The sequence below is a fragment of the Melospiza melodia genome, chromosome 11 (assembly GCF_035770615.1).
Source record: "Melospiza melodia melodia isolate bMelMel2 chromosome 11, bMelMel2.pri, whole genome shotgun sequence".
NCBI classification, from domain to species: Eukaryota; Metazoa; Chordata; class Aves; order Passeriformes; family Passerellidae; genus Melospiza; species Melospiza melodia.
The window spans coordinates 25,158,968-25,178,315 of record NC_086204.1 but is presented as its reverse complement, the minus strand read 5'-3'; the positions used below and the strand labels follow the sequence as shown (position 1 = coordinate 25,178,315).

The 19,348-nt window shown below is 42.2% G+C and overlaps 1 protein-coding gene across 9 annotated transcripts in view; it reads right to left on the bottom strand.

Moving 5' to 3' along the window:
• The window catches only part of ELAVL4 (ELAV like RNA binding protein 4), a 64,907-nt gene that overhangs the window by 9,890 nt on the left and 35,669 nt on the right, over window positions 1-19,348 (bottom strand). For all 9 annotated transcript variants that reach the window (XM_063166080.1, XM_063166078.1, XM_063166087.1 and 6 more), the window contains one exon: window positions 9,895-9,998. In XM_063166080.1, the coding sequence (XP_063022150.1) occupies window positions 9,895-9,998 (104 nt within the window). The remainder of the gene's footprint in view (window positions 1-9,894; window positions 9,999-19,348) is intronic.

The window sequence follows — 19,348 nt, the reverse complement described above, 5'->3', positions numbered from 1 at the left end:
TCTCTTCTTTCACAAGACACAACCCTGCAGTTCAGACAGGACCCGTTCTGCCAAACCAGCAGAGCCAGGAAAGGCTGGAGGAACAAAGGAAGAGCTGCAGAGACCTTAAAACAGACGCAAGGGTTCTGAAGTGCAGTGATAAAAGCCCATTGTTCAGGGGTGGATTGATGTGCACCTTCCCACGCGCGGCTCAGTGAATCCCCCCCGCGGCCGTGGGTGTGCGGGTGATTTGCCGTAGCCAGCCCCGCACGCTCAAGTTCCCGCATGTTTTTCTTTTCCCCCTCCAAGTGTCTGAAACAGATCAGGTTATTTGCAGAGCGATCTTTTGTGCTCTCTCTCTTTGTGTTTGCATCCTGAGCTGGCAAGATCTGTTCTGGATGAACAGTAAAGTACTGGTGAAATTAGACTAAATGAACATCTGCTCAGGGAGCTGTAGACTGACACTCATTGTCGGATCTGCAATTTATCACGAGAAGTTCCCTTGCATTATAAATCCCAGAATCAGACCATAAAATATTATGACCGAGCAAACAAGAAAATCTAGCTGTGGCTCTGCATGTGTGCTGTTGGAAAATTACTAATTCAAGCCTCTTAACTGCTCTTCTACCTATGAATCAGATTTATAATTATAATAGGTGCATAAAAAGCCTTCTGCACTTTTAAAATAATATATACATTTAGAATAAACACATTTAACATAATAAAAACACTTCCTGGATAAAGCCTAATGGCAAATTTTCAGCACAGATCATGAATTACTTTGCAGCACATCTGAAAAAGCACTGGAAACCAAGCTGAATATTCTGCACTTCATTTTGATTTATTTCAATATAAACAGATCAGCACTCTCCTGCATTATGTCTTAAAATGTGTCTAGGAAGGAAGTGGGGGGGGTTCCCATCACGAATACAATACATTCAGCAATTGTATTCCCTTTTCCCTGAGCCTCAGCCTGAACAGAGAGGATGTCAAATGCATGTCTATGTGTTTTATGTGTCAAAGAGTTGTCTTTATGTGCTCCACACCTAAAAATAGATGTTGACTCAACACAGAAAATTATGTTAATGACTAATATTTGCTTCCACAATCTTCTCTGCATAATAGCAGACAAAGTCTAAAGATGCTAGATTTTAAGGTTTTTGGCAATTTCTTTGTAACTTACATGTTTGTCCATAACCTTTTAAATCTAACATTTACAGAGAAGGTTGGGGAGAGGAGGTGGAAAATTCAGGGAAAGAAATATGAAATAGAGGTTAGAGAAAACATTTGCATCAATGGAGGCAAGCTCAGGCACACAGCACAAAGCAGACATGAGAAGAGCAGAAACCTTCAGGTGCTGAAAGGAAGGAGGATATTGGGGTAGAAAATATTTTGCGTCACATTTGGTGTCATTTTGTGCCGATGGGGTGCAACATTTCCATCACTTCCCTGCTGGTCCTGAACATCTCTCTGATGGACCCAGGACCAAAACACACATGGATGGCACAGCTTGGCTTTTATGTAACAGGGCTCAATCCAGACCCTGGGGATACCAGGGACAATCACATGGTGCTTTTACCTACAGCTTGGTTTGGAGCTAGAGCATTTGGAAAAGCAGATTCTCCCTCCCCACTGCAAATGCCTCACCTTCAGAGGGCACTGTGAGAGCTCAGGCATCTACAGTTTAACCTACTTTAGAAATAACAGCTTAAAAAACATTTAAGAGCCTCTCTGGAGTGAGGGTAGGGATCTTACCTATTCCTCAAAACTGAGAACAGCAAAATGAATAAAAGTTCCTGGGCAAACAGCCAGGGGTTTCCTTTGGGTTTCTCACTCTGGCACATTCATTAACCAAATGCCACGTTACAGGGAAGATGAAAAGTATTGGGATATGCAAAAAACACTACTTCCCAGAGCAATGAGTGCCTGACATTTTATATATATATACACTTCTACTTACAGAAGGCTCTCTGCTCTCCTGGGCCTTGCAGGCAGGCAGAGGAAGGAGAGGCTGCTCACACTCCCAACCCTCCACTCACAGCACATGTGAGCACCTATTGCTGCTCAGGTCTAGTTTTTATTTCCTCCTGCAATCAAACATTCAGGCTGCAGGGGAGCCTGAGCCAAAGAAAGAAGCTGCCAAAAGCAACTCAGCCGTCTTTAATATCAAGGAGAAAAGGTTGCGGAGCTGAATGGACTCAAGGCTAGTAATGTCAATTATTTATCTGCTTTTGAATCTTTTTCATCTTCCCTCTGAGGTCAGCCAATGACAAATCGATCGGTTAGAGTGTGCCATTCTGCTTTCAAGCTATTATTCAGTTAGTGCTGAGGACGGGATGTCTTCCCGTGTGTGAGCTATCAAAGGAAGAAATCGCCCACCCTGACCCTCCATCACACCAGAAGCTCCTTATGCTGTGTGAGTTAAAATGGGAGCAGAAACCAGCTCCCATTTTATCCCTGCAAACCGCAAAGCGCTGCGTGAGGACGCTGCATTAATTCTTTATATTCACACTCAAAAATGATTTTTTTTTCCCCTTCCTTTGCTCACGGCAGTGTTACCACCCTGTAATGAAACAGAGCGTTGAAACAGAAAAGAGTATGAATTCCTTGTGGTGGCTAGGATTCCAAATAATGAGCTAGAGAACACCAAGCTACTGTTTGACCCAGGCATTTCTCAGCATTAAAATATATGTCCGCTCGTACAACGGTTGAAGGTCGAACCACGGTGTTGGATTTCACTGCAGAAGATCATTCAGGAGTTCTGCGGTCAAATTTGCAAGGAAGAGAATAAAATATTGTAGAATTCATTTAATGGCTTGCTGGCCTCAGATGTTAGTTTCTATAAATACATTTATAATAACTATGAAAAACATTTAATAGGACATTTCTCATCTGTGTAAGGGCTTCTCTTCATAATAAACAGCGATCTCCAGAGGCTGCACCACTGTTTCCCAACACCACTGCAGCATCAGAAGGTACAGCATTTCATATCTTCCATGGCAAAGCACATTTTTCTTCAAGTGCAGAGAAAATATCTCCAAGTAATTATCTTCCCTATTGATTTCCTACCTGCTTTCCCATATAGAAAACTTTTTGAAGAATTACTAAACTCGAGACTCTTCAGAACATAAATTGAAGCTGTCTGGCCTTCCCAAGCCAGAGCCCACAGCAAAGGCACCCAAAGGCATGAACGCATCCCGTTTATCTTCTGGAACAAGCAACAGCAGCCATTTGAACAGTGCCACTTAACCACTTTGCTGCTGCTCCCTGTAAGAGAAGCCTTCAACTCCTGTGCTAATCCTGGACCTCTCAAACATCTCCAAGTCCATTTCTAGGAGCCCCCTTGTAAAATTTAACTCTGCTCTGCTCTGAAGAGGAACTGCATCTTTTCTGAATGATTTGCTCTGCCAGCGCAGCCACCCTGCCCTGGACACACCTGAGCAGCAACCAAGCAGCTAATTCTGCAGATGCCAACCTTCTCTGAGATGTGCCTTGCTCCTCTGCATCTACCATTCCTCACCTGGAGAACGGGAAACCATGCAGGAGCCTTGAATCAGGGTGCAGCACAGGCACCCAAGGACCACCAAGGCATCCACCCAGGGCACCTCTCAGCCACAAGCAGCTAAGGGGCAGTCAGTGTTAAGTGACTCCCTGGGCAGCTTTCAGAACGTTTGTGTAACATTCAAAAATACCAGACTCCTTGGTGACCTTAATACAGAGACTTTGCTATGTCCTTTTGTGACTGCTTTGTCGTTTTGTGACTCTTCAAGACACAGGATTTCTTGTGTGATTTTTGGGGTGAGTCACTTGGCTTTTTTCTGCCTGAAGTCCAGTTTAAAATGGGGACAACCCTTCCCTCACTTGCTGCCCCTTGTCCCACTAGTACAAACTGGAAGAGCTTTAGCACAACCAACTCAAAAGCCTCACACATAAATAAAGCACAGTCTCACTTGTTTAATGCACATCCAGAACTAGAAGTAAAATCATCTTAGCATCAGTGAACGGGCTATGGCAGAAAGAGACGTTTCCTCACAACCACTTCCAGACCCTCAACTGTGTCCTAATTTTGTGCAAAGGCAGATTTGAGACACCCTCCTGTGAAAGTTCTGTGCTTTGTCAGAACAAGCAAACACAAAAGCCCTCTGGTCCAGATGCTGAAGACCAGGATGTGCAATACTTTAACATCTGATGCTTGCACTGCTCTGTCCTTTCTCCTCACTAAGCCCTTGGCTGGAGGATGGAGGGGAGTGACGATGCACTTTACTGTTGAGCGATTCAATGCCATTTTACAGAGATTAATTATAATTGCAGGTACAATGGTCTATCCCATCATTTCAGGAAAGACATCCATAGATAATAACCTAGGAACACTCCTGGCTGTATCAAGAGTAAGGCTAAGAGAAATAATTGCTCAGGCTCGGTGGAGTGAAAAGGACTCACTGGCAAAACTGAGGCAGTAAAAAGAAAAATCCCGATTAAGCGAAGATGCATGAAATTAAGAGGCAGAGACTCTCTGGTGCCTGCTGGAAGCAGCAGAACCAAAGCTGGATCTTCAAATGCAGCACTGAAAGGTCCTCTGAGCACCAGTATCACTGCAGGCACAAAGTGTGGGGGAAGGTTTGTTAACAAGCACTACAAAGTCCAAAGGGTTACACCACTGACAGAGGCTCCTAAAGAGCAAAACAGGAGCCTCTTTAGTAGAGGCTTTCCAGGTTTGCAGCATCTTTCAAGTTTCTGGTCCAAGATTTTGTCTTGGGGAGCAGCAGCCACAGCAAATGACCCCTCTTTGACTAACTGTGAGCTACCATAAAAGAGAACAGCAGTTAATTTTAGATGGAGCTATACAACAGCTACATCCCAAATCTGCAGTTTGTGCCTGTAATGTGAATTTTCAGAAAAGGGGGAAAAAAGGGGGCTCAATGCACACAAAGACACTCAAAAATGCAAATCCCTCCTTGCTGCAGTCCAACAACCTCAGCTACTCCCAGCACCTTCCAACATCCCAACCTTCCATCTCTTCCTCCTTGCAGAGCATCCAAGCTCCTCCTGTGCCTTGCCCTGATCTTTCTGTACACCCTCTCCTTACCACCCAGCCTTGCACATCCCATTTCTTCAGAGGGATAGGAGGCTGCAGGCAGCGCCCAGCAGGCTCGGTGGCCCTGGGGAGGCTGCGGAAAAACACGGTTGGAAAACACCAGGTTTAGGCTGAGCATTGCACCAAGGGCACCCAACACCAGAGCTCTGCTACCATCACCGTCAGCGACCCAGCACTTTCTGGCTGCCACCCAAATTGTGCTGAGCTCCCCCACAGCTCCCCAGGAGTCTCGGATGGGGTGCAGGAGATGCAGGCTCCTCCTCAGCCCTCCCTGCTGCAATCCCTCCTCCTCCTCCGCGCAGCACGGCTGGAAGGCAATCTTTTTGACAAATGACTTTGTAGGACAGAGAAGTCTGAGGCTGCTGTTATTTGGTTACCCTACAGTGACAGGATGGCTTGTAGTTTTGTGGACAATTACAAGAATTAACATGGACAGATTTAGAGCCTGAGTTTTGTGGAAATAGCTGGCATTTTGAAAAATGCCACAGAAACCAAGATAAATAGGAAGATCTTTCAGCAGTAATGTTACTACTTTATTTTCAGAAAAAGCAGCATTACTTTCTCCCACAGCCTTTTTTGCTGTATTTTAAGCTAGGACCATCCAGACCTATTGATCAAAACAGGAGAATAAAGCAGAAATACAGAATTTCATGCTATTTATTACATTTAACTGCAAATTAAAACTAGAAAAAGTCTCTGAGTACAGAGGAATCATCTTATCCATTTGGTATTTTACCATCGGATAGATATGATGGATTTTAAAACTGGAGCTTATCAAGGGCTCAGAGAACCCAGATTCCTTCTCCCCTCTCTGGGGACATCTCCCTTTGCTCCAGCAGTGTCACAGCATGTGCCTGCTCCTGTGAGGGAAGGAAGAAGCAAACCTATTTCTCAGGCAACAGAGAAAAAGGAAGAGAGGGGTGCACAAGACTGCACTTCAGGGGGTCACTGGCTCTTTTTAGATTTCAAACTTCCTTTCAAAACTGTTCTGCCCTTGTTCCAACAAGGCCAGGTCACCTGAATCCCCAAGTAAATTGTAAAACACTTCCCTCGCATCTTTCAGGCGTTGTCCTTTTTCAGGGCAAAGCAGCAGTTTAAACAATCTGTACCCCAAGCATCACACATCTTATTTTCCTTCTGATATTTGATGCAACTGAATTGCCAGGCAATCTTCAACAGCAGCAGTGACCTTTCATATGCTTTTATGGATGGGCAAATTTAATTTCTAAAAATAGATTCAATTTCTGGAACATATATTTATTTCAACACACACTGTCTCTTCCCTCACTCTAAACTGTTTTGCAGAATCATGTCAAGCTTTAGCTGTAAAAATAAAGTGAAGCTTTTCTCTCTCACAAGAAGATGCTGCTATGAAATCACGTAAATAAAATATGCACTATGATCAGCTGAGGAAGAACAAAACGTGTATAACCTATTACCACCAAACACAACTCCCTCCAATGCTTTTCCCCAACAGATATTCTGTAAATCGTCACCTCTCAACTTTGACTTGAAAGGGCATCATTGACTTAAATAAAATGCACATAAATATTTTAGCTGCTAGAGTGAAAAGGGATTATTTATCATAACAATGACAGAATAAAAAGAACATTTCTCCAGTTATTTTAGTCCACACATCAGAGCCGACTGTGCCTGGCTGTTCTGCTGATCCTGCTATTAAGCCAGTTCCTCCTGTGACTGCATGGCTGTTTTGCAAGGCATCAGGAGAGAGAGAACATTAAGCTGCCAAAAAATGTTACAGAAGTGAAAAGGACAGCATCTCGGGCCACATGCATAAAGTACATATATTATTTTTAAACAGGAATTAAGCCTTGTGGGGTCAAAAAAAGAGTGCAAATACAACTCCCCAGAGCCACCTCATGCTCAGTCTAGGTGCAAGGAACAGCAGAGCCCACGAGACAGATGGGACAAAGCCAGCAGGACCACAGTGACCTTGGCAAGTAGAAGTAATTTGCCACTGGAAAAGGCTTTCACAGATTACTCATTTCAACTTGCTTTCCATCAAAACAGCTTCCAAAAGGCAGCCAGAGAAATTCCACCTGGAGGACTGCAGCTACCCAACATACATGGACAGGAGCCAAGGTTCAGCCCATCCATCAATAGGATATTTACAGATTGATTCTGAAAAAAAACCCCAGCCACATTCATGAAGAAAGCAGAACAAAGTAATCTTCAGTACTTTTCCAGCTCAATGTTGTTCTACTAAATATTTTTTAGCCTGCAAAACTATGTGCTACCGAATTCATTTCTAGATGTTCTCTTGAGAGAGATTTTTTTAATGCACCCATGGTGCATTTTTAGTAACTGTAAAGGGCATCTGTAGCTAAAGTAATTGGGTCTGATAATTAAATATAGTATTTTCACAAGTTTAAATACTTCAGCCTTACAAAGAAGGACAGTGAGATGCTGGAAAGCAGCATGTGGGAGCAATGGGCAGTGAGGAGGTTCAGCAGTGCTGAGTTCTGCTCCTCATCACCTTGAAACCCTTTGGAAACCAGACATCTCTCCAGCAACACAAATGCCACTGGTAGCACAGAATACACCTGATTTATCCCTCAGTGTGAACACTGGGAAAGCTCCATCCCCACTGCGCAGTACTAGGGAATGCAGGCCTAATTTATCAGGATTTCCAGAAGTAAAACATAACTAAAAATATAAAAAAGCCAAGGGGGTAAAGGTAAGGCAATCACATGTTATTCTGCAATGAAAAGCTGGGTTGGAAACTACTGACTGGATGTCCCTGGGGCCAAAACTTTGGCTGTTGGGATAGAAGGCTCCCTTGGGTTCGTTTTAGGCAACTGCATAAACCCAAATTTATTTAAAAAAAAATCCCAAACCCTATGCTTCCTCCCAGCCATAGAAGAACTTACACAGCTCCTATGCATGTAGATTAGATCAATCTCTTTGCTTATTATTAAATTTTAACAGCTTTCAAGAGCCCCCCATGTCCTTTTATTCGATGCTAGTTTACAAGCTATCAATAAACATGCAAACCCCAAAACAAACCACTGAATTTCTAAAACTTATACTGAATTTAAAAAAAGTACCATGAATAAGATTTTACACAGGATGTTCCCAGATAACAAAAGTCTTACTACAGATGATAAAAAAGCATAATAGTTTAATTTTGCATGTGAAATGTATAACAATAATTGGTTTGGGTTCCAGTTTCTGGAGGCCTTTTACTGCATGAGTTTCCTGTAACCTTGAAATATTATGAATGTAATAGCATTGCTCTGGTTCACAAAAAAGAAAAACAGAGGCAAAGCAGCAGAGGTACTTAGGGACAAGAAACGCAGCTCTTTCCTACGGCTGAATAATGTTCAAAATATACATGTGCTGCATGAAAAACTGATCTAGATTTTTCAAGTTCTACTGAATTCTTAATAAGCATTTTCAAAATATTTTTTCCCCCCATAATGTGCCTTTAAAAGCAATTTGGAGAGCAACTTTTCACTCTAAGTGGAAACTGCTGAGTCCAAGCCTGCATTTCCACCTGCAGCAGTTGATAAGATGGTAGATTTTGCTGCCTTGCCTTACATATTCCTGTAAGTGTTTCCATTAGCTCCACAAAACCATGCTGTGAGCATTTTGATGCATGGCCCACATGCCTGTCTGTGGGATGGGATCTGGATGGTCTGAGGGAGGTTTGGAAGCAGCCTTGCCTATGAAATCCATCAGCTGCTCCACCACTTTCATAACCCTCAGCTCAGCACTTCTACTCCTCACTGATCAAACATCAGGGGAAAAACTTGCTTGAAACAATCCTCAGAAATACACCAGAATCCAATAAATATTTTTGCTTCAGGGAACACCACTTTGTCCAAACCACAATCTTTAGCCAGATTCCCAAAACCCACAGTATTGGCTACATTACATTGTATCTTTTTTTGCAAGATACAACATCACTGACATGACTTGTACCAACATTCAGTACAGTAAAAATTCCATTTTTATATTAACACTTTTAGCTTTGAAATACAAATTAACTACAGAAGAAAAATTAAGAAAATGGTGCAAATCAAAAGCCAGCATTCCAAAAAACGATCAAAGCAGTTTCAGATAATTTGCATCTTATCTGCTGTTTGCTCCTGTTCAATTTTTTGATTCACATCCCTTAAGCTGTATTATTTGTCAGAATTTGGGATGTGGAAATCTTCTGTAAGCTGTTCCAGAACAGCTTTATCAGCCATGCAGCAAAAATGGTGACAGTGTAGAAGCTTGCTTTTCTTGTGAGACCACTTAAGAAGGTCATTGAATAACTAATGGTCTATTACAAACAATGAAATAAGAGATTTCGGTGGGAAGCCTCCAGCTTTAAAAAAAAATAAATCAAATTAAGGATGTGGAAATTCAGAAAATTTTTTTTTTTGAGAATGACATATTCTAACTTGTGAGAAACATACTTTCAACACCTGGTAATGACAGGAGTGTCACTAAAGGAGAACTCAGTGACAAAGTATTTCCCATGAAAACATAAGGAAACATATAAGTTCTGAATACATCATCAGGTACTTCACCTGTTTATGGATAATGGTATCACTCTGGCTGTTCTATTCTACATTTAAGCCTCACTGTCATGCTTTAAAGAGCTTCCTGTTACTTTCCCCTCTCTTTAACAATAGCAGCAATTTCAGAGAAGAGAGATTTCATCTTCTGCATGTCTGCTCATTGTTCCAAGGAGGAGCTCGTTAACCCCCTTACAATGGAGAAGAAAATAGTGACGAAATTGCCAGAAACAGTTCCAACTACTTTCTCCCATTCCTGAACTGAGCAAAAGGCATTTTATATTGTCTTACCTTTATGGTTTTGGTCTGGAGTCTGAGTCCATTTAAAGTGTTAATGGCTTTCTCTGCATCCTTTGGATCAATGTAGTTAACGAATCCATACCCTAAACTCTGCCCTGTTGAAACACAAAAAATAAAGAAAAAAGGACTCAATATTTTTCAGCACAGGAACAGCTTTCAAGAGTGGAAGCACAATATTCTTACACTGTTCATTTCATCCCTGCTTTCCCTTAGAGTCTCTATGCTGTTTTTCACCATTTCTTTATCTCCTTAATACAGGGGGAGCCATCATTAAATTTAAACTGTTGCTCTGAAGATCCTTCTGTGAGAACAAGAAGCAGCAACTCCTCACCCTGCCTTCCCCAGGAGTTTACTGCATAGCATCTATGAGGCTTGACAGCAACAGAACTGTGTAATAGTTTTGTGCTGAGCTCCTAATAAATATAACTGGCTGACCTGCCAGTAACAAGGCCACCTCTTAAAATTAAATAAACACGGACATATAATTTTGCTGCTGTTTATAAACAAATCTTGAAGTATTTAAACCACAAAACTAGGAAACTGCATTTTTACACTAACCTCAAAGGAGCTGAGGAACAGAAAACCACCTTTACACCTCTTTTCACTGCTCAGTGAGCAGCCAGTAAATAGGAGAAGGGACAGCCCAAATTGCAGCCGGGCGAGGGACCACATTAGAGCTCCCCTCGGAGCATTGGAGATGACAGCAAACCCAAACAGTGCAACAACTGCTGCTGTGCACGGGACGGCAGGAGGCCACTGCAGCAGCCAGAAGCCTTTCAGCAGCTCCTGCCTGCCCAGCCAGACCCGTGTGTGTGTGTGTGTGTGTTTGCAGCAGAACAGACCCGGGTAATACCTGGGCTAAGTGGCACGGGGCCGGAGAGGCCGTGCGTGGGCACTGCAGGGATCACACACACACGGGGCTGTGGGGCTGCACAGGGCTGGGAGAACCTGATCCACAGGGATCTCTTCCCAATTCCCAAGCAGCAGCTTTGCAGCACCAATTCTATTAATGCAACGTGACAGACAGCCGCTTCCAGATCCCTTCCTTCCAGCATCCTACTGAACTTATTTTGCATGTTTGGAAAACACAGGGGTTTTTTTTTGTTTTTGTGGTTTTTTTTTTTGTTTTGTTTTTGTTTTTTGTTTTTGTTGTTTTATTTTTAAGGCACATGAACTCAGAAACACACACAGATAACCACGTTTCAAGAATCAGCAAGCCCAAGCAGGCAGGTGAACCATCCTGTCAGGCTCCCTCTCATACACCCTTCTGTGTATCTGGGGCACAGCATGCCAAAAAACCACCTGTCCCTCAGCACTGATGTGATCAAAATGCTGCTGCTCACAGGCAGTGAGAAAGGAAACATGTGAAAATGCCTCCCCAGGAGAGGAGCAGCATTTGTGGAGGTTTCTAGCCACGGGAGCAGCAAGCAGCGACCCAGCTCCTGCTCACCAGGAGGAAGGGGAGCTTGGGAAGGCAGCTGCACACCAAGTGCCTTGATGTCCCCTGGAGGCACAGATCCTGCCTCCCAGCACAAAGCTTTGTTTCTTTGTCTCCTGGACTACAAAAAAGCATCTGTGTGTTTCTCAAAGTCAGACGCCACCAAAAATACAGCGTTTGCTGTAACACAAATACAGGGAGCGCTTCTGTCTTACGAAATCAGATCAAAGCCCTAAAAGCTGCTAACTATGCAATGGAAGACTAAAAATCCATGGAAACACTGCAGTTCATGCCTGAAATGCCCACTTGCAGGCGAAGGAGAAGAAATGGCTGTTTTAACATACAGTACAGCCAAGGAGCAATTCCGTCCCATCAATTCAACCTCAGAAAAAAAGTATAAAAACATACTCTTGTCTTCCTGGAGAGCTGAACTAATCTCAACAAAAATATTCTTACCCAAGTTACATGACATTAACCAAGAATGACCTGAAGTCTGGCTGAGCACAAAGCCTAGAGCAAAAATACTGTAAAGATACTTTCCCTGCCATGCCTTCTTCTGCTTGCCTACCTGAGGTATTTTATACAGCCCCAATCCCTGCACCTCTGAATACATCAAATCTTTGATACATTTAATCCTAAACAATCCCAGGGAGAGGAAAGCCATTCCCTAGGAAACACATGTTTTTATGGGGGGAAGGAGACTCAAGGATCAGAGATGGATAACCTGTGTTTGTATCCTTTCCCTATTAATCACCTCTGGGCTTCAAAGGTACACAGAGAGCAGGAGTAGCTGGTGTGAGACTGGGATTTATGGCCAATGTCTGATCCTGGGCTTCCATGTCCAGCCACTGCTCTTCTCAGGGCACATGGACTGACCAACCTCTGCAATGTATATACACTGCTTTTCAACAATCTCCCATAGAAATATTCTCACTTCTGCAAGTACTCACACAAGAGAGACCATGGACAGCAAACCCACAGACAGCACTAGCAGTAGGAAAGGGAAATAAATGGCAATACAAGAAAATAATGAGATCACAATTACACAACATTTTGCTTTGAGTCCCCCAGTAACATTCAAGTTATTTAGATATCATCTCTCATTCTCACTACCAAGTGGCAATGGATAAATATATTTTCTCCAGGTGAAGGATAACATACCAAAACAAATAAAGTTAGTCTTGTCTGCATGCAGGACTGCAGAACCTGGCTTAATGAGAACTATTACACTGTCATACCATTTTTCTTTCAAATAACAGGTCAGAAACAAGATTTCTTCTTGTCAGTGTATTTACTCCTGGACATCAAGAAATATATGAAATTTGTACCAGGATAGCAGGCTGTTACTCAGAAGCATTTGGTTATGAACTCATCCCACTGATTGCTATATTAGCTGTACTGTACGCTCACAAAAAAGGGTGAACGCTCAGAATTTTGAGCACTGAATTTCTGTTAAGTCAATGAATACCCCTTTTATCTTAAAACCTCAAACTCCACACCCTTCACAGCCCATTGAAAGCTTGGTGCAGTTGTTTCCATCAGCAAATTCCTTCTGCTGTGTCCTGGCACAGACCTCACTGTACCAGCAAAGCTGAAGGAAAAAAATACGTCCCATTAAGAGCTTTCCACTTCAAGGGTCTATTTTGTTTGGTTACTTTGTATTTTTAACAATCTTGCCTAAATATTATCATGTGTTTAAAAACTGACACAAACCCTCAGTCTCAAAAAATTGAAAAGACAAACTCAGATTAGTTTTTTGTCTGTGAAAAGCTTTATGATGACTGTGGAAAACATCATAAAGTTTTACTGTGCTAAACATTTACAGTTAAGAAGCCAAAAAAATTTATACATGCAGCTAAAAACATGAGTTTCAAATCCCTCTCAAGAGCAATGTACCTTATGTCACACAAAACAGACTCCAGATATGAAAGAACTAAAAAACTGTAACAGGTGAAGAAAGGAAAGGATTTCTTCCAAAATACAGTAAACAGTATGAACTTCCCTATTTTCTTCATCATGTGCTCTTCCTGCATGTTCTCCAAAAGGGTAACACTTCTTTGGACACAATCTGGCAGCACAAAGCAAGCAGCTGGACCTCTCAGTGGGATCCCACACAGACACTGTAGTTCATTCCCATGCTACACTTCCCAGGAACAGCACCGTAAATAGTAAATATTTTCTGTGATTTGGAATCCAATAGTTCATCACATGCTGTGATTCAGTAGGTCAGGCAAGAGATATTTCTAGATGATCCTAAAACAACACCTTGTTATCTTGCTATTCCCACTGCTCTTTCCGAATGTTTTCTCTAGCAGGAGAAAATGGATACTGGACCTCCCAGAATCTGGTAAGGAATAGGTCTGAAAATGAGCAGTAACAGGGTTAGAAGTTATCGAGGACTTGACAGTCTTAAAAAAAAACCAAAACAGGCAAAGCCAAACCCAAACTGGAAATGTACATGTTTTGCATTTCAGGAAGTTCCATTTCAGAGCTGAAAATTGTGCTTAAGACAAGTCATGAGAAAGAATATAGGAAAAAAAACAAAATCAATTCACCCTGTATCATTTTTACCCATACAACCAAAAACCTGCAACAGTGAAAAAGGCAGTGTCAAAGACCTCCACCTTCCTTTACTTCCACTGTAAGCCAGTCTACATTGGCCAATTCCATAATTATGCTAAGAAGTAAAGGGAAAACCCATAGAAAAATCCCTCTAAGTTAGAACAGAAATACCATAGAAAACAGATTTTAAAAAGGCATAAAACCCCTCTAGTAAAGGTTGGAATAACAAAATACTTTTTTTTTTTTTTTAGGTTACTGAAAAAAGATCCCTTAACACTCATCCTGACTTACCAGGAGATACTAATAGTAACAGTACAGAGACAAGAGGCATTATGTACACCTGAAGAGGTATGTGAAGATATACCCAGGTGAATGCTAAACAGGAGCTCCTGAAGTTATATATGTTTAAATTAAATGATCTGGATTATTTGCAGAGAACAGACTCCAAAAAAAAAAAGGGGCTAATGGCTCTCTTTTGTGATCAAGAAATTCCAGAAGCCTGGAGGAAAAATGTTTGTACTGGAATTCAAAGACGGGGGGACTGGACAGCCCAAGTACTTACAGGTCCAGCAGTCTAATGCTGAGCAAGGCAAGTTTACAGAATATTCAATACTGGACTTCAATAATAAAGAATTAGTGAGGGGGTAATAAAATCAATGTCAATCAAATTAAGTCTATGGAAAATCGATTCTGTCAAACTGAACTGACAACCTTCTTGATGAGATTACAAGTTTGACCTATAAATTTTAAGAATGCCATTTAATCAACATTGATATACTTGGTCTTCTCTAAAGGACTTGATTTGGTACTGCTTATTAATTGACTAAAACAAAATTAACAGGGCACACATTAAACGGATTAAAGAAGCCAACAGATCTCTTACTGGGGCTTTTGAACAGGAAATCACGAGAAAGACCTGTAGGAAAGCATCTATCTCAGGAAACAGATCTTGGCCCTAAATTGTTTATTTCCACCACTAAGTGGAAAAAACCCAAACTCCTTGCTTGAGAAAATTGACTGCAGAAAGAAGGAGGAGAGGATAAGTACAAAGAGGACAGAGGAAAATCACAAGCAATTTAAGCTCCTCAGTAAACCACAAATACACACATTTGCACAGCACAAAGATTACATCCTGCCAAACCAAGTTAACTGTGCCATGCTTTAGGAGTGCTGAAATCAAAGACTGACACAGGCTACATCAAGCTTGCACCATTGACACAAGAGTTAAAACCATTCTTGCCATAAAAGTCACAGAATCAGACAAGGAAGGAAAAATTGCTGCTTCTGATGTGCCTGTGCTTTGCTGAGGAAGAGCCCAGTCCTGGTGCATGTGCTCCGAGCAAGACACTGATGCCTTGGTGATGGGGCCATGAGAATTGACTTCAGCACAAGGACTCCTTCAGTTGAGATAAGGGGGTCAAATCTCCCACCTGATCAAAAAGTTGTGAGTAATTTGAATGAAGCTGAACCTGAACATGACTACATTAGTATTCACCTGGAGTACAAATTTTTGTTTTCTTACTAATGTTTGCCCATAGAGTTATGTATCCCAAATCCCACTGCTTGGCAAGTGAAACCAGACTAGAAACAATACAGCAAACGCTGTTTTCCTGTGGAAGCCATTTGCTCTGTGTTTTTGACATGGAAGGTAACACAAATTTAAGTACCTTCCAACCATTTTGTCAGTTCTACCACAGGAAATTCTGAAGGCTTGATTTTTTTTTTTTCTGAAAGCTATGCTCTAGCTCAAGCAGAAATTAATCCACAGAACGCTTTGGCAGGATGTGTTAAGTGCTCAATAATCTCTTCTACTCTGAAGCTCTACAAATACACTGTTCCTGCTGGTTCTATGAAGAACAATCATTGCCACAAGCAAAGCAGAAGCAAACTACATCCTCAGAAAGTCTGAAGCCTTCCTACTGCAAGAAACTATTCTAAGAGCAACTCAGAGATGAGTACAACTTTTAATTGCCCACCAGTGACCAAGTAAATAAAAGAATGGTTAAAACCATCGTTTTTAGTTGGAAATAAATTACTGTGGAATTAAAGAAGTATGGTCCCCACTATAAGCAGCCACTCATGAGAACAAGTACAGAATGGGACAGCAGTGATCTGAACTGCCTCAAATTGTGTTTTTGTTGTGCCCTGCCCAAATGTAAAACCTAATTAAAGCTGCCCTCCCTGCAGACAGGCGTTCCGCGAGCGCCGGCACTGTCCCTCCCTTGGGAAGTAGGGCGCGTCTGACAGCTCATCTCTCATCAGCCAGGCACGAGTCAGACAGCAACAGCCTTCAGTCACCCTGCCTTGGGGACCCAAAGATAAATAATGCTCACCACCACCAATTCTCCACATCTCCCCAGGTCCATTTGCGCCTGTTCAAACCTGGGTGAAATTCAGGGAAGGAACTGGTCGCGGGGTGAGCTTCTCTCTGTGGCAAAAGCTAAGCGAAACTTGCTGTCCACCTGTGGCTCTTCAAGCAAACCTGCACGTAACTACTCCACTTTTCCCACTGTTTCTCAAGATTGAGATGTTTGGAATAAATAGAACCTATGGATAGATGGCAGGGAGATTGTTTTCTGTCTTTTAAACAAGAGAAAACCAAAGAGAATTCTGACATTCAAGGCTGTCCCTGCTCCAGCAGACAGGTCCATTTCAGAACACCACCCTGTGAGCCTTCAAACCAATTCAGAAGTCTTTTAAACACATTCCTGGGATGAAAAGGAATGACTGCATCTCATACAAAACGCTGTATGAAGTAGAGGATTTTGGAGAAGGCTACGTAAATATCCTTGAGATGATACATTTATAATGTGCAAAGAGGGTCAAGTGAAATGACTTTCTTTTTTTTTTTCTTGTTGTTTCCACAACAGTCACCAACAAATAGAGCTGTTCACCTTAAAAAGGAGGTAAGCTATAGAGAGAAAATTCAGATCAAGAGAAAATGAGATCTGATCATGAGCCCAGTTCAAAACCTGCTCCTTGTCTGATGTTTTTTTATACCAGTAATGTCAGCCTCATTCATTCTCCATCTCTTTACCAAGGAAAATCACCTGCTGTCACCCCAGCAATGCACACTGCAGTCTCAGGAGAACCAAACCAGAAGGGAAACATCTTCTGCACACAGTGCTCCTAGGACCAAACAATTAAGCTGAGACTGTCACTGTCACAATTCACTGTAACCCATCTATGAAGGGTAACTTGTTCTGTGCTTAGTGCAGCTCTATCACAGCACCCATTTAGTCTATAGCTTATTTACAATACAGACTCCTTATGTCCGTACAAACTAGGATTCATTCAATACACATTGTCCATGAAATGGACAACATTCCATTGGAAATGGAAAACATTCTCCCTCTGTTAACTCACTTTTGTAAGAATTTAGGGAAAAATGCACAATCTTTCTCAAAGCAAAAAACAGACAGGCAGGCATGAGGGATAAATCATTTGTCTTTTGCAGGAAGGTGTCTGGGTACAAGCTTTGTTTCAGAACCTTCCATCAAATTACTATACTTGAATTCTCCTTATTTCTTTTGAGAAGATCCCACCCCTATACATTAGGAAAGGTCAGCTGTATTTAAATGCAATCCAATCTAGAGCCCCAGATATGGTGAGATGCTACAATGCACCTACAATTAAGAAGCATGATTTGTCTTTGGTTAAAAACAGCCACCAGCACTATCCAAGTTCTGTAGATCCTTAAAATCCAACTGGAGAGCAAAGCCATGTTGCAGACAAACAGTAACAGATCCCCTCCTAAGAAACACGCCCATAGCTTCACAAAAAAAATAAAGTAAAGCTAACCCCAAACCTCTGTGAAAAATCCTCCATGTTCCACAGCTAGAGCACCTGCAAAGCCTACACAATGACAAAGATCCTCAGATGGAACAAGATCCCTCAAGCAAACTCTCCTCCTAAGGCATCAGAGCCCTGATACCCAAACAGCAATGGCACTCCCCATCAGGTACCTGCACAGAGAAAATTCCTATCACTGCCTTCATGCCAGAGAGACTCAGCTGAAAGCTCATTCATGCAGGAGTGAAACCTTTTTTGGGGAGCTCGAGGGGAGACACAATGAGGTCCCAAGGGAGCCCTGTGCACACAGGATTTAATAAACCCCAGCCCAAGTGGAAGGGGCTCCTTTGCACCAGGCCTTCCCCAACAGAGACGCTGCTACGTGATTAAAAAATCCCCCAAAGGAAGCCCTTGCAAACAGTGTGCTACATCCCACGTAAAACTCTCCCTCGGGGAGAGGATAAGAGAGGGAAAATGAACCAGACATACAGACACCACTCACTCAATTTTAATATCTGAATGGGAAGTGCCAGATACCATGACAACAAGCCTAGAAAAATAAAAGGGGAATAAAAAGAAGCATTGCCCAAAAAATGTGAAACAAATCCTATAAATGCAGCTAAAGCAGATGATTAGTGATGGTGAGGTGACTACAAACCCTGGACCTTGACATGTCACTGGAAGAGAGCCACGAGGACCTGGACACAGTGACCTCAAAATCAAAGCAATACTCCCCAAGCCCATCTGCAAGCTCCCCACAACAGAAAGAAATATCACTCAGCCAGCACCTTGAGTCAGAAAGCTTGATTTTGCCAGGCAGTGCTAGAGGAGATAACATGAGTTTTGTCCTTTTCTGTAGGTCTGACAAATTTCTTAATGCAAGATGGTGTAATTTAGTGTCTGATTTTCAGAAATGCTGAAGCAGTAGCAGTTCTTGTCTAAATTGAATACCAATTGACAGTAACTGCCATTTTTCAAAAATAGACATAGTAATTATTTTCACTTTAGAATGGCCCCATATATCCAACTCCCAACACAGAACAAGATGGAGCACCCTCTGACAGCCTGCTACTGCCCAGCATGACCAGATCCTACCAAAAATCCTACCCCCACAGAAACTTCAAGAGGTCTTCCAAAACCATGCAAGTACTCTATTTTGTACTTGACCAGCAAGGTAAGACACATCTGCTCTTGAAAATTGTGCCTTACAGACTCCTAAAGGCTCCTACCATTTCAGATGTTCTGCATCTCACCTGAAACAAGGCTTTGCTCTCACATGCAGACTACAGAGTCCAACTAAGTCAGCTGTGCCACTGCTGTGCTTGAGGACACGGACTAATGGCCTGCAAAGTTCAAGTGGCACTTTGAGACAGATGCTGCTGACTTGGCTGGAGTCTTCTGTGGTTCACATTACCATAGCATGGAAGCATTTTACCTCTGAAACACGCCTTTCTCCACAAACACCACTGACTTTTATTCCTGTTTTGGAGAAGAAAAACTGAAAGGCATCACAATTCCCAGGGTGAACCTGGACAGAGTAACATAGCCACTAAAACAGGGAGCTAAAACTGCAGCTCCCCCGCCTCTAAGATTGGAACCTTATCATTGGTCCATTGAGAGTTGTGCTGGGCTAGAGATATCTTGTAAACAACA